This window comes from Pygocentrus nattereri, chromosome 24, assembly GCF_015220715.1.
Source record: "Pygocentrus nattereri isolate fPygNat1 chromosome 24, fPygNat1.pri, whole genome shotgun sequence".
NCBI classification, from domain to species: domain Eukaryota; kingdom Metazoa; phylum Chordata; class Actinopteri; order Characiformes; family Serrasalmidae; genus Pygocentrus; species Pygocentrus nattereri.
The window spans coordinates 19,537,409-19,558,996 of NC_051234.1; the positions used below are offsets into that span (position 1 = coordinate 19,537,409).

Sequence of the window (21,588 nt, forward strand, 5' to 3'; positions counted from 1 at the left end):
TATCCCTCAGAATCAATAGACTTTAACATTGGCCACTGACTTTGACATCATCCGCTGGCAAACATCACATTATAGACCTAAGTGACTGTTTATTGTACCCTTGGCGTGTCTTCCTTGTATTATAACTACACTGCAAGGTCTGTTGTATAAATACAATTCACTTGAATTCAATGTGACTGTAAAAGGAAACTCCAGATAGAAAATGTAAAATAATTCAACAGGATGTGATATTATAGGATTTTATGCGGATGAATTGTCAACGGTCATTTATTTGAAAATCATTAGAATCGAAATCCGCCAAGAAAAGTTCGATTCAGTCGAGTTTGTGAGTCAATTCCGTTTAGATTGATTCCCCACGAAGAGCTGATTCAAAAGAAAGGTTCGTTCACGAGTCGGCCGTCGCTAGTAGCAAGTAGGCTAGCTGTACAGAAAGATACGTAAAAATGTTATTTAGTTCATGGAAAAGTGAATAAGGCAGAAGACACGTTTATCCTCGCAGCTTTGGGAGATAAAACCGCGAGCAATTTGACTGTTATTGTTTTTGTTTTGTTGGTATTAGTCTCACAAACCCGAAGCACATTTTTCTTTGGGCAGGCTAGTTAGCTGGCATGCTAACGGTCTGTGTGTTTTGGCTTGTAATTAGCTTAGCAGATCAGCGCAAGGTGAGTCACTTTTGTTTGCTCGAAAACTAGCTCACTAATTTTATTAACGAAATTCAAGACTTAAAACTGTGTAATAAACCCCGTTGAGTTTTAAAATAATTCAGTGATAAAAGCAAAGACGTTTGTAGCTCTAGTTGAGCTGCTTGAACTGAGCTAACCCTGATAGCAGCGTAAGCGTAGCCAAATGTAAATAATGCAAATAAATAAACAAAAATGGATTAACAAATGTTCAAAGTTTCTCCAATGTAGACAGTTAAAAAGCCTTTATCTGTGTCTTCTAACTCAAAGCATTGTTTTTGCTCTGCTCTGGTAAACAGATACTGTTTTGAGTACTAGAAGTCTCTATAAGCTGTTGAAGATGGACAGTATGGAGTGAAGAGGTAAGCTAGTCAGTTTATCACGTTGTTGTTGATGTTATGATTATTATAATTATTTATTATTATTATTACAAAGTAACTCAATTTTTTAAAACGTCAAAGAGAGACATTACAGAGTGAAAAGATAAGCTAGTTATTATTTCAAACAGATTTAAATATTAAGGCAGCTTATAATTCTATAAACAGTAAATGATGGACGTTAAAGTGGAACTCCACCGATTTTTAAAAATTCTACATGATTAAAAAGTTAAGATGTAAACAAAATCATTCAGAGTGATGTTAAATGCCAAGTCAGAATTAGTCATAGTGGTGGTGATGGGAACCAGACACCTGAAAAGTTTAATGCCTCCCTCACAGGAATATATCACATGAAATTGTTAGATAGTCTGGTACATCGTTTTAGGATAGTTTTGTGATTTTTATTCATTTATTTTAAGCCATTTATAGCAGAGAGTTCTCTCTAAAGAAAACTTAGGCCCAGTCCCATTTCTTATTTGGACCCCTACCCCTTGTTTTCGAGTGTAACCCTCCCCCCTTGAAACTGGGTTACAAGGGGTAGTGGTGAAATCTCTCCCCCTATGTAATGGGACAACCCTTCAAGTACCGGATGCGTCATCAGTTGTCAGCAGCGACTTTTTTATGTAAACAGACGAGACGAGGTTTTCTGGCCATTCCCAATATGCCGTCTCCAGCTGTGGTGATCTCACTTGTGTTACATGACAGGAGGAAATAGCCTGAAAAAATAATCAGGACGTGTTGTCCTGCTGTGTCTCCATACTATAGCAATAATGGTATATTACACTGACATTTGCCTATTATCCAAAGGAGACTGAAAAGCACCGGTGCTCATGATTCATTCACAACTTCAGTTTTATGCATCAATCAATCAATAAAAACGAGTCACAGAATAAAAAAGAGCACAAACAAAAAACTACATCACTTCATTAGCAGCTACTAGCGCCGCTCTGTAGGCGACCCTGCCTGTCTGCCGTGACAGCAGAGGAGGGGAAAGTTCAGGTCCTCACTGCTTAAATATATTTAGGGCATCATACGCCTTCAAAGAGGGGGGCAATTATTTATTATCGCCACCGAGAATTCTTTGGTGATATGAAGCTGAACTTAGCTTTCTAATCGCCAGCTTCATGATCGAATGTTCCTGTTTCACCTTAAATGGTGCAGCAACCTCAGGTGCCAGAACATAACTGCTGCGCCATTTAAGGTGGAACAGGAAATTTCACCAGGTACTGACCGAGACATCAGCGCATTACTAGCGATTTTTATGCGTGTTAAGAAGGAAATGACCATAAAACGCTATTACAATGGTTCTTACAGTACAACGACTTTTTAACAGAGAAATACTTACATTTGTCTCTCTGTGGTTGCTTGTGCAGCCGTCTTGCCGATGATTCACAGGGCATTCTGAGAATTTTCTCATGAACCTCTGTTTGTAGTTCCCCTCTGAAAAATCTCTGTTTCAAGGGCAATGTAGCCATAACACTTCACCCTACCCCTCCATCTCAACAACAATCTGGACAACTCTACCCCTAGACGTGAACGCGCAAAACCGGGGTAAGTGTTAGGGGCAAGGAGTGAAATGGGATTGGGCCTTAGTGTCAGATTTATGACTGTTTTACTATAATTAACATTACATGCAAAAACCCAGAAGGCAGGTTTACTGGTGGCTTTGGATGGTAAATAAAATGGCTATATTTGTGTTGTAAACATCGTGATCTGTGGTTCCTGTCTCCAGCACTGTAAAGAAATCAGAGTCTGCCACTTCACATCAAGGCACCCTGAATGAATGTTTACATGAAACAACTTTGAATAAATCTGTTTACATTACAAGGACTGATTTAGAAATTTAGAAAAACTTGTGAAATTTCTCTTAAAAAGTTGTTGTTCGACTTTTAACCCAGAAAACTGTTTGTGTTTCCTTGCTGTTTTCATTTCAGCCAGACTGACTGCAGATTGATTATGAAATCAGATTTTTACTGAGGATAACTATGGAGCTGTACTGGTACATGTAAGTCTTGGAAATGCTTATTCTAAATAATTAAAGCCACTACTATCTTTTTTTACTGCCATGATCTGTTAATAAACTAAATGTATTATGATGAGAATAAATTCCACAGAACTTGTTCTGATTGGATTTAAAATAAAATATATATATAACTCTACTTAGGATAAACATCTAACACTTATGTTTTGTACTTTTGTCCAAGACAGATATATACAAAATGTAATTTTAGATAGGTCTGCCTTGGCAAAAAATCTGTCATCTATCATTTTCATATTTTTATTTATAATCATATGTGGATTTTCATCATTTGTTAAAAATAGGAGTTTAATATGAATACAACACAGGCAGCCTGTTCTGAGAGCATTGTTTTACTCATCAGTAATAGTGCTAATACGTTAACATGTTTTTATAAATTGTGTTCACGGCCCAAAGTTAATTTTTGAACTTTTTTATATTAATCTTTTCAGAGTTGTCATAATATTTATTATGATAAAGATCTTCTTCTACATCTGCTGGTACCGCTCAAGACAGAGGCAGCTTGCTGCTTACCTCAGTAATCCCCGCAATGCACAGATCGTTATTGTGGGTGGAAGAGCCTATCTGCACCAGATGTGCGAGAGACAAAATGTAAGTATTCTACAGTTACATCTGGAAATTTGCCTGCATTGTTGCATTGCTTTCACTGGTCTGAGTGATTCAGACAAACTGAACGTAAATATTAGAGTTGGCACCCTATCACTTTCTTTTCCGATATTGATACTGATACTGAGACCTTGAATATCAGCTGATACCAATCCCAATTTCAGGTTGTTGGGTTTTTTTTTTCCTATAAAAAATGCTTAAGCTTTGAAATGAGCTATTTTTAATTAAAATACTTCATGTATAAAACACCATACTGAGACTGATTAAACAACGCTGGAGGCTCTCTAACCTCAACCACATTTTTTTTGTTAGGCAGGCTAATTAGTTGGCATGCTAACGGTCTGTGTGTTTTTCAGGTGTAATTAGCTTAGCAGATTAAGTTTTGTTAGCTCATCAAGTAGCTGACATTTTTTACAGAAATAGTCAGAACTGTTTCATAAACCATGTTAAATATTAAATTAATTTAGTCATAAAGGCAAAGAAATTGTAAATTGTAGTGTGGTACAGCAAGCTACTTAATGTTCTGATGCTCATGTCAGAGTACAGTTAGATGCTGTCATGATCACATGACATACATTGCTTTATGTCTCAGGCTAAAGATGTTTCAGGCTAGATGTTTTAAATTGGATTCATTATTTTTAGTCTCATATTTGCAGTTTCAGCTAATGTCAGTCCAGTGATAAATGCATAAAATAAAAATGTATAAATATGATTCTGAGGCTTTGAAAATATCCTGTATGTTATGTTTATGTAAAGATCCGTGCTGTTTGTGCATGTTTGTGAAAATGTATGTTTAAGTAATGATTCATTACTTTAGTCATTACTGATGATTAAAACAGGGTCTTATTTAAAAACGTGTAGATTGATCCATGTTTCCAACCTGACGTACAAACTTCTGTCAGTTAGTCACTATGATGGGCTTAGTTAACCAAGCTACAGAGCTAAATCATGAGTGGGGGCATCCGCAGAGGGACTGTGAGGGGCCTCTGTGGAGAGAATCAACAGCAAGTTACCAAATAAGGGTTTTCCTTTAAGAAATCGGCAGATTAATAAAAATATACACTCAGACTCCACTATTTATGAGTTTAGCCTATTATACTACCATTTATAAATGTTTCTACAAAAACAGCAAAAAACAAAGTGAAACTGAATTGCACTGCCTCTGCTTCAGTTTAATTGTGATAGCTTTTGCCAGCTCAGTATAGATGCAAGTACAAATTACAGTGGGTTATGATCCCCTGATGCTGGGCCTGTGTAACTTTTCACCAGATTTACTTCATAAGGAATCTAGCCTACTTCATTAAAACCTTGTATTCGGTTGAACAATCAAATAGACAACGTGATAAATGATTAAATCCCTAAAGTAATTAAAAAATGAATACATTTTACAAGTGGATACTTAATATCATGTGGTTCTGCTGAAGGGATACACTGTGGCACATCTCTTCCAGTTATGTAGATCTGTCTTCTTGTTGGATTGTTGTAAGTCATTTAAAAAAAAGTCAGGACATTACATTCCTCACAGAGAATAAACCAGATGGATGCATGTAGCTATATTAGCTATATTGGACAGGCAGACCCAGCCCCTTTTCAGTACATCATTACTTATGAGCATTTACATTACTTTTTTCTGTTTATTATGTATACTGAGTAAATAAATACATAAATCTGTTAAACCAATGAGCAGGAAGTCTGTAGAAGAGAACATGCTGCACTCTGCTCTTTTCTATTTCTTTGACCAGTTATTGCTGGAAACATTCATATGCATACCAGTTAAAAATTGAACAGAGCTGGAATGATTGTACACATGTGCTAATTTATATGACCAGTTTTGATTTATAAATGACTGGCACACTTAAAAATGCATTGTATATATTCAAGCATGTACTCATTTTTATAGACCATTTGTATACAATTGCTGAGAACTTTTCTTAAGAATAAGCTTAGTACAAATTTAAAGTATCTTTTGTGAAAAAGGACCCAGGTAGTTTTGTGTGGTTTTAGGAAGCAAAAAACAATCATATATTTTTTACATGACTCTTTTCCTGCATAATCTTAGAATTAAACAGGGAGTTTTTGTTGCTGTGCCTTGAACACTGATTCATACATATGAGCACTGTTCTGATTGCCCTGTATTGTGCCTTGTTCAGTTAGGCTAAGACATTACCTATGTAAGATTTAAAATGTAGTTTTTCGTAATGTTCCTTTATTCTATCTCCTAGTTGTTATTTATTTCATTTATTTATTTTCTAGAGCCCAGCACTCATCAAATTTAACTAGTGCCTGTAAAAAGTAGGATCCAGATCAGCAAAACTGGGTGGAGTAGTGCAATAATAAAGGCCAAGCACTGAAGCTGCTTCTGTTGACCGCTCAAGTTAATCAACATATATGGCCTGACTGGAGCTATCAATATGTGGTTCAAACAACATGCAGCATAAAGCTGGTAGCTCAAAGATTTAAAGCTTTTTTTGTGGTGGGAATAAACACCATAAGCTAATCATTAGCTAGCATAACACATCTGTAGGCTATAGCTTAATGCTGCGCTGCTGAACAGAAGCAACATGACTCTCATAAAAGTCTCAGCTGTAGCTGAATATCCTAGCTGTGACAGTGCTGTAAACATCAGTAGTTTAGCTGTACCTTATCAGATACTGACTTTGAAGAACTGCTGTGTTCTACCTTTTTCTCAAGAAATATAGGACTAGCTGTAATTTTAGGACATCTGAGATCTCTTATCACAGGAAATCATCAATTTAGCAGTGAAACATCAAACAAGAGTTAAAGAAGTTGTGTTGATATAACTGTGTGAAAGGTTTTTACAGACCTTTTATCAGGGTCAACTGCTCATGTACGTGTGTCATTGTGAGGGTTCAGTGAATTGTATCACAGTATTCTGTTTTTTTGTTGTTTTTTTTAATCTCTTGATCTTTATCTCATGAAGATCACCTTATATGATTTTTGTTGTGACACCAAACAGACATGTCTGTTGTGGAAACCTCTTGAAACAACTCAAATATCATTGTGTGGTCTCTGCAATATGTCAGTACTGCTGCGTTTACATGATGGCAAACCGGATGTTCCATTGTTTTTTGTGCAACGGAAAATTATGCCACTACCAGCTGCAACATTCCCTTGACCACAGCGGTAAGTGGAACGTTCCTTCAAGGGTTCAGATTTCCTAACTTTTGCTGTCAGCAGCAGCAGCAGTGAAATAAACAGATTTCTTAGGCCTCACAAATGCCCAGGATCAACCAGTATTATCAACATAAAAAACAAAAGTTATTTAAAACTGGGGTGGAGCTGCCACCACTGTTTTCCATTCTTACCAAGTGACTGAAACCTTGCTAGACTACTGTTCGTTTTCACAGCCAGTGGCATATCTAGAACCTGCAGAAGGAAGAGAAGAGTCACTGTTTTCTAACACCCATTGTAAATAAAAATGTGACTGGATGATTCCTCTGTTACTTCCTATTTATGCTGTTAGTTAATCTAATGGTTAAAGCCTTCAGTGCACTCCTGAAGTTCCAACTTTCAAGAATTTAGCCCCTTTCTGTAACAATAAAGTAGGAGTATTAATTTAAGTGATACTTTATTAATCCCACAACTGGGGAAATTCCACCTCCGCATTTAACCCATCCGTGAAGTGAAACACCACATACACACTAGTGAATAGACACACACACTAGGCGGCAGTGAGCATGCTTGCCCGGAGTGGTGGGCAGCCCTGTCCACGGCGCCCGGTGAGCAACTGGGGGTTAGGTGTCTTGCTCAAGGACACCTCAATCATGTGCTGTCTGCCCTGGGGATTGAATCGGCAACCTTCCGGTCACAGGGCCAGTTCCCTAACCTCCAGCCCATGACTGGTACTACAAGTACTACAGTACTTGCTGATTTTAAATACAACAATCATGTTGATTATTAAATAAGAACAACATTCTGATGGTCCCCCTCTGCAAATTGGCTGTGTCTGATTTATTTATCTCCTGAATTTAAGCAAATGCACAAACATGCAAGCACACAGTCATCCTGAAACTTCCAATTCAGTCTAAGTTTTTAAGCTACTTGGCCATTTGGTTGTCTGACATTTCTTTTGTTTTGGAGGGTTGAATTAGCCATTGTTGTTTCTTACTTCTCATTGTTGTTTCTGTTACTTCCTCACCCAGCATTGCCACTTCTCTTAATTATCAATTGAGTGTTTCATTTAGTTCATCAGGGCATTCTTGCTTATGTAGGGCAGACAGAATCACAGAGATTTCATCTGGAGTCCAATTCTGGCAAACCATGTACAGTGGAGAAATTGAATAGATTCCAGAATGCTTAACTGGACTCTCTTATCTGCAATTAAAATGGTAGCCTTCATAAAAGAACATCATTGCTTTTGCCAGCACAACTCATGCAGTCCCGTACTCTGTTGAGAAAATGATACTTTTTTATTAGGTAGTGCTTGTCGTGGGCTGGAGGTTAGGGGACTGGCCCTGTGACCGGAAGGTTGCCGGTTCGATCCCCAGTGCTGACAGTTCATGACTGAGGTGTCCTTGAGCAAGACACCTAACCCACAATTGCTCCCCGGGTGCTGTGGATAGGGCTGCCCACCTCTCCGGGCAAGTGTGCTCACTGCCTCCTAGTGTGTGTGTGTTCACTAGTATGTGGTGTTTCACTTCATGGATGGGTTAAATGCGGAGGTGGAAGTTCCCCATTTGTGGGATTAAAAAAGTATCACTTAACTTAGAATGTGGTTCTGTGTTTCTGTAGTTCTTTGTGGTAGGACGTTATTCAATGCTTTTCATAGTTTGAGTGTAATTTTAATATAATAAACTGTAATGATAAACTGTGGGATGTTTGGGGGCTGGAGAAAACTTGCTCATGGACTGAGTCTGGCCCACAGGCCTGTGTTATTATTAAGTGCCATCAAATGGATTCTAGCTCCTGGTGACCATATGGATATTGTCTCTCCAGAATGGCCTGTCATCTGTTTGGGTTTTCAGGCTTTTTCATGGCTTGTTTATGATTTCTCTGATTGCCATCCCTTTCCAATTCAACTATTCCAAGCATAACTGTCTTTTCCAGTGAATTGGGTTGGCTTATCATTGCATAATATGTCTAAAGATCTTCAGTTTGGTTATCTGGCCTTTGAGTGAGAAGTGAGACTTGATTTGTTCCCAGTTCCCTTTTTTCTGGACATCCAGTGTACTGTGTGCTAGTTCAGAGGCATCATTGTCAATGTTTTTGCCTGACCTTCTTTTTATTGTCTAGTTTCATGTCCATAACCACAGATAATACCACAACCAGCCCAATTCTGATCTTTGTAGTCATTATATCTGAAGATCTTTTCAAGCTCATTCATCCTTGTTCTGTCAGTGGGTGTCGTATTTCTTGAATGCTAAGCTGGCAAAAACTGTCCATTTAAACATCTTCCGCATCAGTGTTTAAGTTACTGCTCTTTCCTCTTCATAGCCTTTGTTTTCTTCATGCTGAGCTGAAACCCCATGGTTTCCTGCAGACTACAAAGTCTTGACGTATGATATGAATCAAAAAGTAGAGAGCATAAATTTCTTACTGTGCCTGAAGACTGGTGACTGGTGTGATTAGGAGATGTGTATGAGATTGAAGCAAACTAGTAATTGGAGCAACTAGTGTTGCTAAGAATCTGTTAACATTTCTGTTCTCTTACCATCAGTTTATCGTGTGATTTCATGATGAAAAGTGGCAATTAAGATCTTCCTTCTCAGTATGTTTTATATTTGACATCACTGTGTGTGGGTGATTTTAACTCCCACTTCTGCTCTGTTCCACAGACATCAATCTGGCCAAGCTGGTATGGAGTGCAGGATGACGGATCAGTGGGTGAACCTTCTGCCTCTCTTCCACCAGCTTCGTCCCTCTCTCATCTAGACATGCCTCCTCCATACGAGGCTGTGTCTGGAGGTAAAATCAACAGCTCCAACAATCCATGTCTAAGATAAATATCTGCTTTTGGTGAATTCTTAATGCTATCACAGCCTCTAAGGGTCTATATGGGGGTCTACGTTTTAATTCCTCATCCCGTAGCTACAAAACACACTACTAATACATTTAATACAACTGTAGATACTAGGTTTGAACTATTTGGCAAAACAAAAAGCTAACTAATTTTTCTGACAGTTGTGATTACAATTTAAATGTAATTATATGTCCATAAATATTTGCATATCATAACCATTACACATAAAAATGATATTCATGTAGTTTTGTAAATCAATTGGAGCTCCTTGTTGTGTTGTGTTGTGTTGTGAATGTTAAATTATTCAATATTTTGGCTTTATTTTACCCTAATTCTTATTAGTGCTAATTAACAAAGGTATAGGATCACTCAAAGCAAAATGATTAATAAATTAACATAATTAAGGTATAGGGGTCACTCAAAGCAAAATGATTCGTAAATGAACAAGGTATAGGGGTCACTCAAAGCAAAATGATTCATAAATGAACAAGGTATAGGGGTCACTCAAAGCAAAATGATTCATAAATGAACAAGGTATAGGGGTCACTCAAAGCAAAATGATTCATAAATTAACATAATTAGGGTATAGGATCGCTCAATGCAAAATGATTCATAAATTAACATAATTAGGGTATAGGCTCACTCAAAGCAAAATGATTCATAAATTAACATATTTAGGGTATAGGCTCACTCAAAGCAAAATGATTCATAAATTAACATATTTAGGGTATAGGCTCACTCAAAGCAAAATGATTCATAAATTAAGGTTGATAATTCTAATTTAATGATTCTAGTTTAAAGTCCAGGATAGCGAAAAGTCCTAAATATTCTCAAGCCTGAAGCGCTGACTAACTAGTTTGGTAGAGTGATCCATATAGGTAAGAACTGTTTAATTTACATTTGTAAATGTCCATGGTGATGTCCAGGAAAGCATGATTAGGGTACACATTTAATTTTTGCAGTTACCAGACAGTATTTTTGCTGTATGATAAACCGGTTTTGAGTGTTCTCCAGAAAATCAGAAGAGTCAGAAAGTTTTGTTTTTAATGGCTTAGTGGTCACTCATAACATAACATTCCTCTATTCGTTGCTTACTTACTAGAGACTCTCAGTGTACAGGGCGAGTCAAAAGTCATAGGCCATCATTTTATTTTATTTCATTTTTTTATTTTATTATCGTTTTATTTTGTCTCTGGGGTCATCTCAAACAAATTGTGTATGCTGAGAAAATCCGCAACAAACACCACTTTCAGCACCGCATTGTGGAGGCTTGTGACAGCATAAAAAAATAAAATAAAACGGTGTCCTGTGACTTTTGACTCACCCTGTACATTGTGATGTTCAGCCGATGAAGTGATTTGGGTCACAGCCTATCAACATTTTTGTTAAAGAACAGAACATTGGAATCTAAATAATTCAACAATTGTTAAATAATGACCTCACTTTATGAAATCATAACTGCTTTCCACATCAGTTCCTATGAACCATGTGTTTGCAACCTATTTTAGGCAAAGCAAATCCAGTAACAAATTCCCTCAGATAAGACTGGACAGCTAGCAGGTGGGAAATGTTTGCAGAAAGTTTGGTTTGAATCAAGGTATTCACATGATCCAGCCAATGTAAAATGATTCTTATCAAAATAATGCAGACGTGTTACATGAAGGGTTTACCGATGTGTCTTTAATGTATTGCAATACATATTGTAATATGTGGCGGTATATTTTATATTAATTTGTCTTTTTCCAAAAGAATGGGTTGGTTTTATGTTGATGTTTGCAGAACATCTCATTTTGACATCATAACCTCTTTCTGAAGTTGTGTTCTGTCATATACAGTCTTTTGAACATGAAAATCTGTGAGGAATTATAGGTAATTGAAATTCATAACAAAGGTCAGTCCCTAAACTCTTTGCTAAGCGTGGGGACAGCTGGCTGGAGGGGAGTGTTTGCAGTAAGTTGTAGCACTTTACATGGCCTTAGGTCATTGAGAGGTTGAAGACATAAACATAAATCTCTGCTATTTTTACTTGAGAGAGTATTTTTGGCTGTATATTGAGCTGTGCACATGGTTAAGTGCGGCAAATAAACAGAGGCAAAGGGTATAAATGCCCCACATATTAAATGTTTTTGCCATTAAAAATATGAGGACAGAGATAAAAAGTGCCTCTGTGAATGTAATAAATCAGAACAAACTGCTAAATATAATAAACCAGTGGGATGAATATCATTTTGCAGAAATCACCAACACCATTTCTATACCATTTTCAGTAAAACAGACATTAGATCTGTATGCCTAATTTTTAAGCTTAATATTCAGTTGCAAAGTTATGTTTTGCGAAGTGCCCCCATTTGTTGATAAAATATCCCTGCAATTGCCTCAAATTGAGACCAGCACATCCTCCAAATTTAGACTGATGTCTCTTAATTATCAGGTTGCAGAAGGGACATGTTGCAAAGACTATTTTAGCATGCCACTCACCAGATTGTGGAAGATGTGTCCAAGGGGCAGATGAGTCTCAGACTTGGAAAAATAAGTCTTCAAAAACTTGTGTGACGTTTAGTTGGTAGTAGAGTGATTTACTGATGTTTATTCACTAGTCTTATGTAGCTGGATATCATCTTGCAATGAGTATACACGTCTCGGGACAACATGTTACGCCTAGGATACATTAAGTCCACGTTTAGGAAGGACTCTCTATAGAACAAGTTTGTGGCAGTCTAAAAGTGTAAAGCTACAATGTATAAAGTAAATAATTTGTTATTTAAATGTATTGTATTTTTCAAATGTCTTTGTGTTTAAGCTAAATCTAGAGTGAGAAATTGAAAACGAACCACTGTTAGCGGTGCTAGGTGTGTAAAAAGCCAACTTAAAAGTGAACATTAAGTGAAAGAGTACATTAAACAGTGAAATGCAATGCGTTTTTGCATAATTGACAGTACATGAAATCTATGAAATATGTGATCATGGTATATTTTATGTTTGTGTGTTATCAGAGCACCTTGAGAGTGCATACATATGTTCACAAGCCTTGGTAGCAGAGCACTGTCATCACCTAACACCTTTTCAGCAAACTTGTGTTACTTATGAGCTAAGGACAGGCTTGTTGTCTGTCAGACATTGTTTATGAGCACAGTGCTCCCTACTTTGACCCCTGTCTTCCCGAGATGTTGGATTGGTTGAGATATTTCACACTCAATTGGTTTACACCCCAATAAGTCTCTGTTCCCTCCTACATTTAGCCTAACATTTCTCACTGTTCCCAGACATTCTCATTATGACACTCTGCAAGACTTTTTTTCACCAGTGTGGGGAATTTTGGAGCCATTAAGTGGACTTGAGAACAGCTGGTGGAAATTCTCTTTCTCTACTGTGTAATACTGTGGCTTTGGAACATTTTGAAATGGCCGGCTTCCTTATGACTAGGTGTGGGCGTCATGAGTGTTATCGTTTTTGTGATAAATTACGTCTTTCCTGAGTACAAAGTGGATAACATCACTTCTAGAACAGTGAGTAACTGTGTGGATCATTAAAAGACAGATTAAGACCAATTATAGAGAGCCTATAAACAACAACTACCATTGTAAGTGCATAAACCCATTATGACATCATCTTGTGCAGAGAAGTGCAGACTTAAACCTGCAAGTGCAGAATGTAAATGTAGTTTATTATGGAATTCCATTGAAATGTTCTATCAAATTAGTGATAAATCTAGACTAGTGGTTTAAAACTTCAGGGGGAGACTCAAGGTTTTTATTTTTAAACAGCGCAGAATGCTAGATGGAATCAGCAGACAGGATGTGGCTGTGATGATGTTACATTCAGAGCGACACAAGGACTAAAAAGAACTGCCTGATCACCATTTCCTTCCCTTCTGGCTAACAGTTCACATTCTGTAGTACATGCTTCTGCAAACCAGGTTACCGCATTATCAGTAGATAACTTCAGCTGACTCTAATAAATGTACTTTATGTACTTAAATTTTTCATTCAAAAAAAAAAAGTTTTGATGATATAATTGCACTCATGAGCTCTTGCTTGTTTCCAAACCTACGTATGAATTGACATTATGCCAAGGAAGTGACTTAGCAACAATGGCATTTGTGGTTTCCGCAGGTCATTTAAGTTTTCTCATAAGATGGAAGCAGGAAGCTAGAGGTCATAGATAGTAGTCACTTGCTGGCTGGTTCATTGTTAGATTATTTTAAAGTTTCAAGTGTGTCACAAGATTAGTTTTGATCTTTTGATAGGAGTCAGCATTGTGATTTGACTGTGTAACCACTGGGGAAAGCCACAAAAATGTCAAGTACACTGGCTCTACAGGAGTAGGACTACATTATACTTTTTATTTAATTATTTATTTATTTTAAAAAATTTACTGTTGTAGCTCAGTTCAGGACTTTACAACCCTGCTACTCTTGAACCCTTGACCTGCACATGTAACATCTAGCTGCAGCACAGCAGAACAAAGCCTCGACTTGGGCGCATGAAGCCACGGTTTGGATGGAAGTCAGCCAACTGGCTATATATTAATCTAAATGAACTGGCTTGCTGAAGTGTTGGGGAGAAAGCTCACATTAACTACGACATATGCTGTAGAGATTCGCAACCACTGGGCCATGGATCTGTACAGGGATGTGGGCTGTTTGATACTGGTCTGCAATAATGCAGTGCAGTAACATGTAACATCACGTGTGTGTGTGTGTGTGTGTGTTGCTATTGGCTGCTTTACTTGATGTCTAGTATAAGAGAAGAAGGAAAAAAAAGGAAAATGACAGAATTAAAAAACTAACAAACACCCCTACAAGCTAAAAACACTGAAGACAAAAATTCAAATGACACAAGACGAAAGGACATATTCAATATAAAACAGCTGCTGACAGCTACATGAAATAGGTTATCACTGACCAGTTACAGAAAATTTCCTCAAGCAAAGGTGCAGAACATCATAATGTCTAATTTGCATTATGATTCAGTGCCATATACTGTTTACTGAAGTAGCCTAGTAGTTATAGCACCATTTTATGTAGTCAAAATCTGAATGTCAAATCAAATAATGTACAATTCAGTAATATTTCAGCGTTTTATTGTCAGTTTTCTCTTTTTAGAGAACGCCATGTAAAATAATCTGGCTCACTCTCTTTTCCGACTGGTTGGTTCGTCTCTCCTCTGTGTGTGCCTCACTCATTCGAGTTGCAGTACTTATCGTAATGCACAGATCTGATTGACTGAGTAGCATCATGAGTGATATGTACAACTCATGCGATTGGTCTGTGAGTCTTCCGGGCTGCTATAGCGGTGCCATAAGGACTAGAAAAGTTGAATCAATTAGGGCCATACTATTGAAATTAAATAACTCTCCATAGTTTATTGGTTATAGGTCCAGGTCCGCATCCGCCTGTTAGTGACGTCTGCACTAGAGGATTCAAATGCACCGAATTCATTTTGAACAATTTGCACTGAAAAAGATAACAAATGAGGCTATGAAGACATCCAGTCACTTCTTTTGCCCAAGTTGAGGCTTTGCCCAGCCTAAGCTTGGCTGAATAGTGCTGGCACTTTTGTGTTTTTTCATACTCCTAAAACACCCATTTAAAAGAGTAGCTTGCCAGTAGCTGCTGAGAAGTGAGGACGAAAGTTAGGGAATATATCAAGAGCTGGCTAGTTGTAGCATGTATTTCAGCTGCACCTGAAAAAAATGATTCATAATAACAATAATCAACGCATTACTAATTTACCTCATGAAGCACAGCTTCATATATCTCTAAAGGAGCTAGAGTAACTATAGAGTGAGAGATGAAGTTGAAGGAGATAAATCGAAAGGGTGTGACTTTGGAATGTTAAGATCAATTAAAATTACTTTTAATGTTCAGTAAAGTTAGCACTTTTTTTTTAACCAATTAAGTTAAGTACCCTTTTTTAAGAAATTAAGTTTTTGGGCTGTTTCCAAATGTGAAAACACTGAATTTGAAGTTACTTAAACAACAGAAATAAACAGTTCTATCCTAGATCTGTCCTAACAGTGCCATATAAAGTAAATATTGAAATTAACACTCCATGTAGGTATTATGATATAAATTGAGTCATGTTCTACAGTTTCTCATGAGGTTGAATGAATAATGCCATAAATGTAGGTATTATATGAGCTGTGTACTAAGCCTGGGCAATAGGGTAGTGTTATTGGATATCGCTGTTGATGGATAAGTAATTCAATGGCAATATGTAGAAGGAAGTAATCTGCATTTTGAATAAAGAACAGAGAGAGAGCTGGATAGGACTAATTTACTGTGAAATGGCCATGCCGCCCTGAGAACGCCCGATCTCGTCTGATCTCGGAAGCTAAGCAGGGTCGGGCCTGGTTAGTACTTGGGGCAATCATGGGCTGGAGGTTAGGGAACTGGCCCTGTGACCGGAAGGTTGCCGGTTCAATCCCCAGGGCCCACAGTCCATGACTGAGGTGTCCTTGAGCAAGACACCTAACCCCCAACTGCTCCCTGGGTGCCGTGGATAGGGCTGCCCACCGCTCCGGGCAAGTGTGTGCTCACTGCCCTCTAGTGTCTGTGTTCACTAGTGTGTATGTGGTGTTTCACTTCACGGATGGGTTAAATGCGGAGGTGGAATTTCCCCAGTTGTGGGATCAAAAAAGTATCACTTAACTTAAACAGCTTGTAAATATTGTAGTGTTTTATGATGTAGAAGAGGACACAGCAGTTTGCACACAAATATTTGGTTCTAGCTTTGCCTCGTACATGAAATGTTTCTTCTGTCACTCTCAGCCTCTTTACCACTAACTTGCTTGGCTGCAAATTAAAAAACTGATGCTGTCTTCCTGAATTAAGTATCAACACAACTAAAGAAGGCTTTCCTCTCAGCTTGATGTCATCAATACACCGATTTTTTTTTTTTTTTAAAAAACTAGACAGTATCATGCTATGAAAGAACATGTTTGGGGGAGGACACACTGCATGCAATCTTGGAAAGTGAAATGATCTTCAAACCAGAGAAAATATTTAATAATTCTCATTTAGATTAGATTTAGATTATTTAACTTGGTTTCAGTCATTTTATGTAGGGAAATGTCTTATTGCATTGGCAGAAAGTTTTGCTTGTTTCCCAGTGAAATGAGGTTTTCACCAGATAAAATTGGCCTTAATTTTGAGATTTAATCATGCACTCAATCATTTCCCTAGAAATTGTAAAACTGAATCATTATGAGGTACGAATTACAGCCCCGGGGAACCACTGGGGCCCCAAAGCTAGAAAACCTACAGCAAACCGGTTTCATTGTTAAACACAAGCAGGCTTGTAGGCGTAGGTGTGCAGTGGCTAGCAGAACACATGCAGATTTCCTGAAGCTTGACAATATCTCATATTTTCGATGAGTCACTGAGCAGTAAAAGCAGCAGTACGAGTGCCGTGATGCAGGTCAGCTTGTTTATACCTGCTCAGAGAAGGCATAGAGCTGTGCCGGGTAGTTTCCAGGCCGTGCTGGTTCTGACATGTTTGAGTTGAGTGGGCTGGTGCCTCTGCTTTCCACTCTTTATATAGAGTTAACCTTTATGAAATGTTGTGGTAAAGGAAACAAAAAAATTGTAGTTTTGAACTGAAATATTTTCAAATCTATATTAGTCCTACATACAGTTACATATATGATCTGGAAGACCTTTGCTGCCACTTGGAGGAGAAGACATTGCCTGTGCTTCTGGCAGTCAAAATAGTGATTAGTATATTGAAATAATGACTTACCATCTCAAATTACTGATTTTATCTAAAAATGATTACTTTTTCTCAAAATGTTGACTTAGTATTTAAAAATAATGACTCCTTTTTCGAAAGTGTTAAAATAGTAATTACATCTTGACATTGACAGCAAGTCAACACATTGAGAAAATAAGTCATTTCTTTTTCACTGCTGCCACAAAGGGATATATTAAAAAAAGTGTTGGCTTATTTTTTCTCCATGGTGGGAATGGACTTATCAAATATGAAAAATTAGAAATTGTGTGCTATATTTGACAGAAAATGCTATATTTGTGTTCCTTGTAGATGATGTGTTATCAGCAACACATGAAATTTGATCAGTGATGTTGAGGCTTTAGCATAAGACTTAATGTATTATGTAATTATATGTAAATAACAGAAATACAGCAGTAATAGCTCTAGACATCTAAAGGTTAAGCATGTCATTATATTTCCTCTATAACTTTTTCTTTCTTTTTTTTCTTCTCTTTATAGCGAATGACTTGAAGCCTCCTCCATATAGTGAATACGCTCAGAACGATGACACTGATGCCTCTCTGAGCATCGCCATCCCCGAGGGAAATGATTCCAGCACCATCACTGACGACCCACCTCCATACACACCCAGCGCCATCTCTCCAGCCAGCCAGCAAGCAGACACCAGCATTCAGGGCCAGCTGGAGACTGAAGGCAGATCCAGCTAGTCTTTTTCACCGCCAGCTCTCAATTTTGTCTACTTCTGAACATAGCAAGGGCTGTATTTATCCATGCAGACATTTCTTTTCAGCCCCAGCTTTGAGTTACAGTCTTGATTTTTTTTTTTTTTTTTTTTTTTTTTTTTTCCCTCTTAGTTTTCTAATCAAGGAGGTAATGTTGATGGTAAGGGTGTTGAAATAGGAAAATTGTGGTGTAGTATGAACAATCAAACAGATCTGGTGCCCTCCTGTGGTGAGATGTGGTATTGTGACCTCCAGTGATGTAAAGGGTGCTTTTAGCTCACCCATGCCTTATTGTGGTTTCCTCTTATATAACCAGCATCATGACAGCACATAATTATGTAACACGTGCACATGCAGTAATCTAGTCCTATAGTGCATTTCATTTTTTTTTTCTGACTTTGTTGGAGTTTCTTTTTCTTTTTTTTCATTCTCTGTAATCCTAAAGACTGATGCCATGGATTCAACAGCCTACAGCTTCCGGTCGTAGTGGCTTGAATTAACTGTACATAGGCTTGTGGATTGATCAGTGCCATGTCCAAAAAAAAGAAACAAACAAAAAAAAAAACAGATTCCTCAGAGACATTGTTGTAGACATGTAGTGGTAATGTTTTCTCTCTTGTCTAAAGGCCCAAAGGGAGAGCATTATGAATAAAGGTTTCACCTCACCTTTATACATAACCTCAGTTTGTATGTGATGACAATTTCAAAAAAACTATCCCTCAGCACTTTTATGTCTTGTAATTGCCTTACTTTTGTCTGTTTGTAAGTGACAAGTATAATCATCGGAGTCAGTGTGACTCTTGGCCTAATGAAGTTGTGTGTAAATGCAGGGAGTTTGTCTCCTACACTCTTTAGCTTCTGGCTTTTCAGGTGACAGTAATGATTTTTATGCATTTGGGCCGCAGTACCCACATAAATGAACTTGGCTTACTTTTAAATAACATTTTTTTTTTGTCTGTGTGTGGTAATGATGTATGAAAAAAATGTGATCTAACGTTTCGTTTTCGTATTAATGTTGTGTTTTAAAGAATGTATGAGGTCAGCTGTGTGCAGTTGTGAAATATCAGGTTAACGTAACGGGATCAATACGTTTTTTTTATTAAACTATCAGGATAAAAGAAGTTGATCCGCGTCTACTTGTAGACATTGTATATCTCCCTCCTGTCTCACAGTATAATTTGATATCATTTATTTGCAAGTCTTAATACTGCTTTATTGTTATTACTCACTGAATAGTACTGTACATTAGGGCTGTGTAGATTATTTGATTAAAAAAAAATGAAACAATATGCATGTTCTTGATGAATCAGCTCACCAATTAGTTCACATTTAAATGATGTGTTCACTGTGTTTGGCAGACTGAAGGTTCTTCACAAGCTCCTCAACACTCAAATCGCTTTTGTGTGCATCACTGAAAGAGAGGAAACCCACACCAAGTTTGTAGTTACAAGTTGCATATATTGGAAGTAAAATTGAAATGCTTGATTATGCAAATTGCATGTATATTAATTAAATGCTCTTATGAAGTAAAAGGCTTTATTTGACTAGGCCTAGGCTGCACAGCTCAGCAGCTAACACTACTCCAATGATATTCGGTTTGGCTTTACTGAAGGATTCATTCTAAAACTGCAACAAGACGCTTAAATGTCTGTTACAAACTTCAAATGTCTATTTTTGGGTGCTAACAAAATGCTGAAAGTTCTATAGAAGCACTAACAGATTAGGATAGTTGTGTATTTAAGCCATCAGTATAGTAAAGAGGCATTAAACCAGGAGAGGCTATGCATTACTGTGACTTTGTCGTGTGTTCTTAGGCACAATGTGAAGAATAAACCGCCTTACTCAGGGTGGAGTCATTGGAACGCATTGGCTTTACCTGCTCTGTGGTGGCCCTGTGAGGGTCCTGAGCATTAAAGAACAGTGTTAAAGTGAGCTAACAGATGGACTTCCATCTTTAATTGTACATGGTTATAATGTTATAAAAAATGGATCTTATTAGTGTTGTGTTCGGTGTACAATGATTAACTACTGTAAAGGAACTACATTAGGTGATAGAAGAATTGTTTATAATGAAATGGCAGTACTACACAGTTTTAAGTGATACTTATTCATCCCACAACGGGGAAATTTCACCTCTGCATTTAACCCATCCATGAAATGAAACCACATACACACCAGGGCAGCCCTATCCACAGCGCCTGGGGAGCAGCTGGGGGTTTGGTGTCTTGATCACTCGTCGGTGCTGGGGATCGAACCGGCAACCTTCCAGTCACAGGTCCAGCTCCCTAACCTCCAGCCCATGACTGCCCACAAGCTAACCTGTAATTTAAAAGTAGAAGAAAAGATTGAAAACATAATTTTCACGTTGATTTCCTCCAAACTTCAAAATATTAAGTCTGACCTACATGTCTCATCAACAACTAGATTTCAGGCTAAGGGGGATTTTTTGCTGAATTACTATGTTAAAGAAAGAAAGCAAATAGTGCTTTAAAATGTGTAAAATTAACAGCAAATGTAATGTATTTTATTTAATACTCTAGTTTGGCATCAATAAACCTGGGTTTATAAGGACTACTTGACCCTCCAAATGGAGGTTTTCCAAATGGAGGTTTTCCAGAGACATTCCAAACTGAGTGTTACGGGGAAAAAGGAAAAAAAAAAGATTTTCTGGGTAAACAATGACAGTAACCATTGTATTATCTTAGTTTAATGTGGGTGTCCAACAATTCTTGGACCAACAAGCAGCGTTTAAGACCGGGCAAGATAGTACTGTTCCCTGTTGTGCCACATTAGGGCCACTAGAGGGCAGTAAAACATCATGTTTGAACTAGACTCTGCTCCCTTGCTCAGTGTTAAATGGAAACATCAGTGTCTGTTTCCTTTTAACTTTCTTCTCTTATCACAAGTTGCATCTGATGTTAGTTTGTTTTAGCAGCTCTGTAAACTTGCCTATTATCATATGCATCACTCTCCTGAGTCCTTGCCCTGAGTTGTCCTGTGTAGGCTGTTAAAATCTCGGCAGAAACAGGAGTGGGTGGATCCTGCAGCGGGCGAGTCCAGATATAGTGTTTGCTCCCACAGTAAGTGAGCCTTACTTTTGCTTTGAACTGCTACATCTGACCCACCCACGGTGGTGATATACGCTGTCTGTCAAAAGTTTGGGGACAGAACAGCTGTGTGCTAATGCTTTAGGTATATTTATCCCCTTTTAGCTCCATGTTCATCAGTGTGTCTTCTTTGGCAGGTTCTGAAGAGCAGGTTTTGATGTTTGAGGCACATATGGAAACTCAAAGGTGGTTTAAACACCTAAAATGTTTGAGTGCTAACCTCAAAACTTGGCCTTACTCTCAACCAGTGTGTGAAATGCCCACTTGTATTTAGTGGGGGGTCCCATGTGGGCTGGCTACTCCAGTGTGGACTAGATGCTGACTCCTTCGTTATACCAATGCTTT

At 37.8% G+C, this 21,588-nt stretch overlaps 1 protein-coding gene across 2 annotated transcripts; it reads left to right on the top strand.

The window, feature by feature from the left end:
- The first annotated feature begins 367 nt into the window (after positions 1–367).
- si:dkey-118j18.2 lies at positions 368–19,425 on the top strand. Of its 2 annotated transcripts, none has more exons than XM_037534226.1 (6): positions 368–662; positions 980–1,042; positions 2,992–3,062; positions 3,527–3,686; positions 9,497–9,626; positions 17,913–19,425. In XM_037534226.1, exons 3-6 carry the CDS (start codon positions 3,043–3,045, stop codon positions 18,119–18,121), a joined length of 519 nt encoding a protein of 172 aa, XP_037390123.1. In that variant the 5' UTR covers positions 368–662; positions 980–1,042; positions 2,992–3,042; the 3' UTR covers positions 18,122–19,425. The 2 variants fall into 2 exon arrangements, with proteins under 2 accessions (XP_037390123.1, XP_037390124.1); XM_037534227.1 differs by having other exon boundaries at positions 2,996–3,062.
- The last annotated feature ends 2,163 nt before the right edge of the window (positions 19,426–21,588 follow it).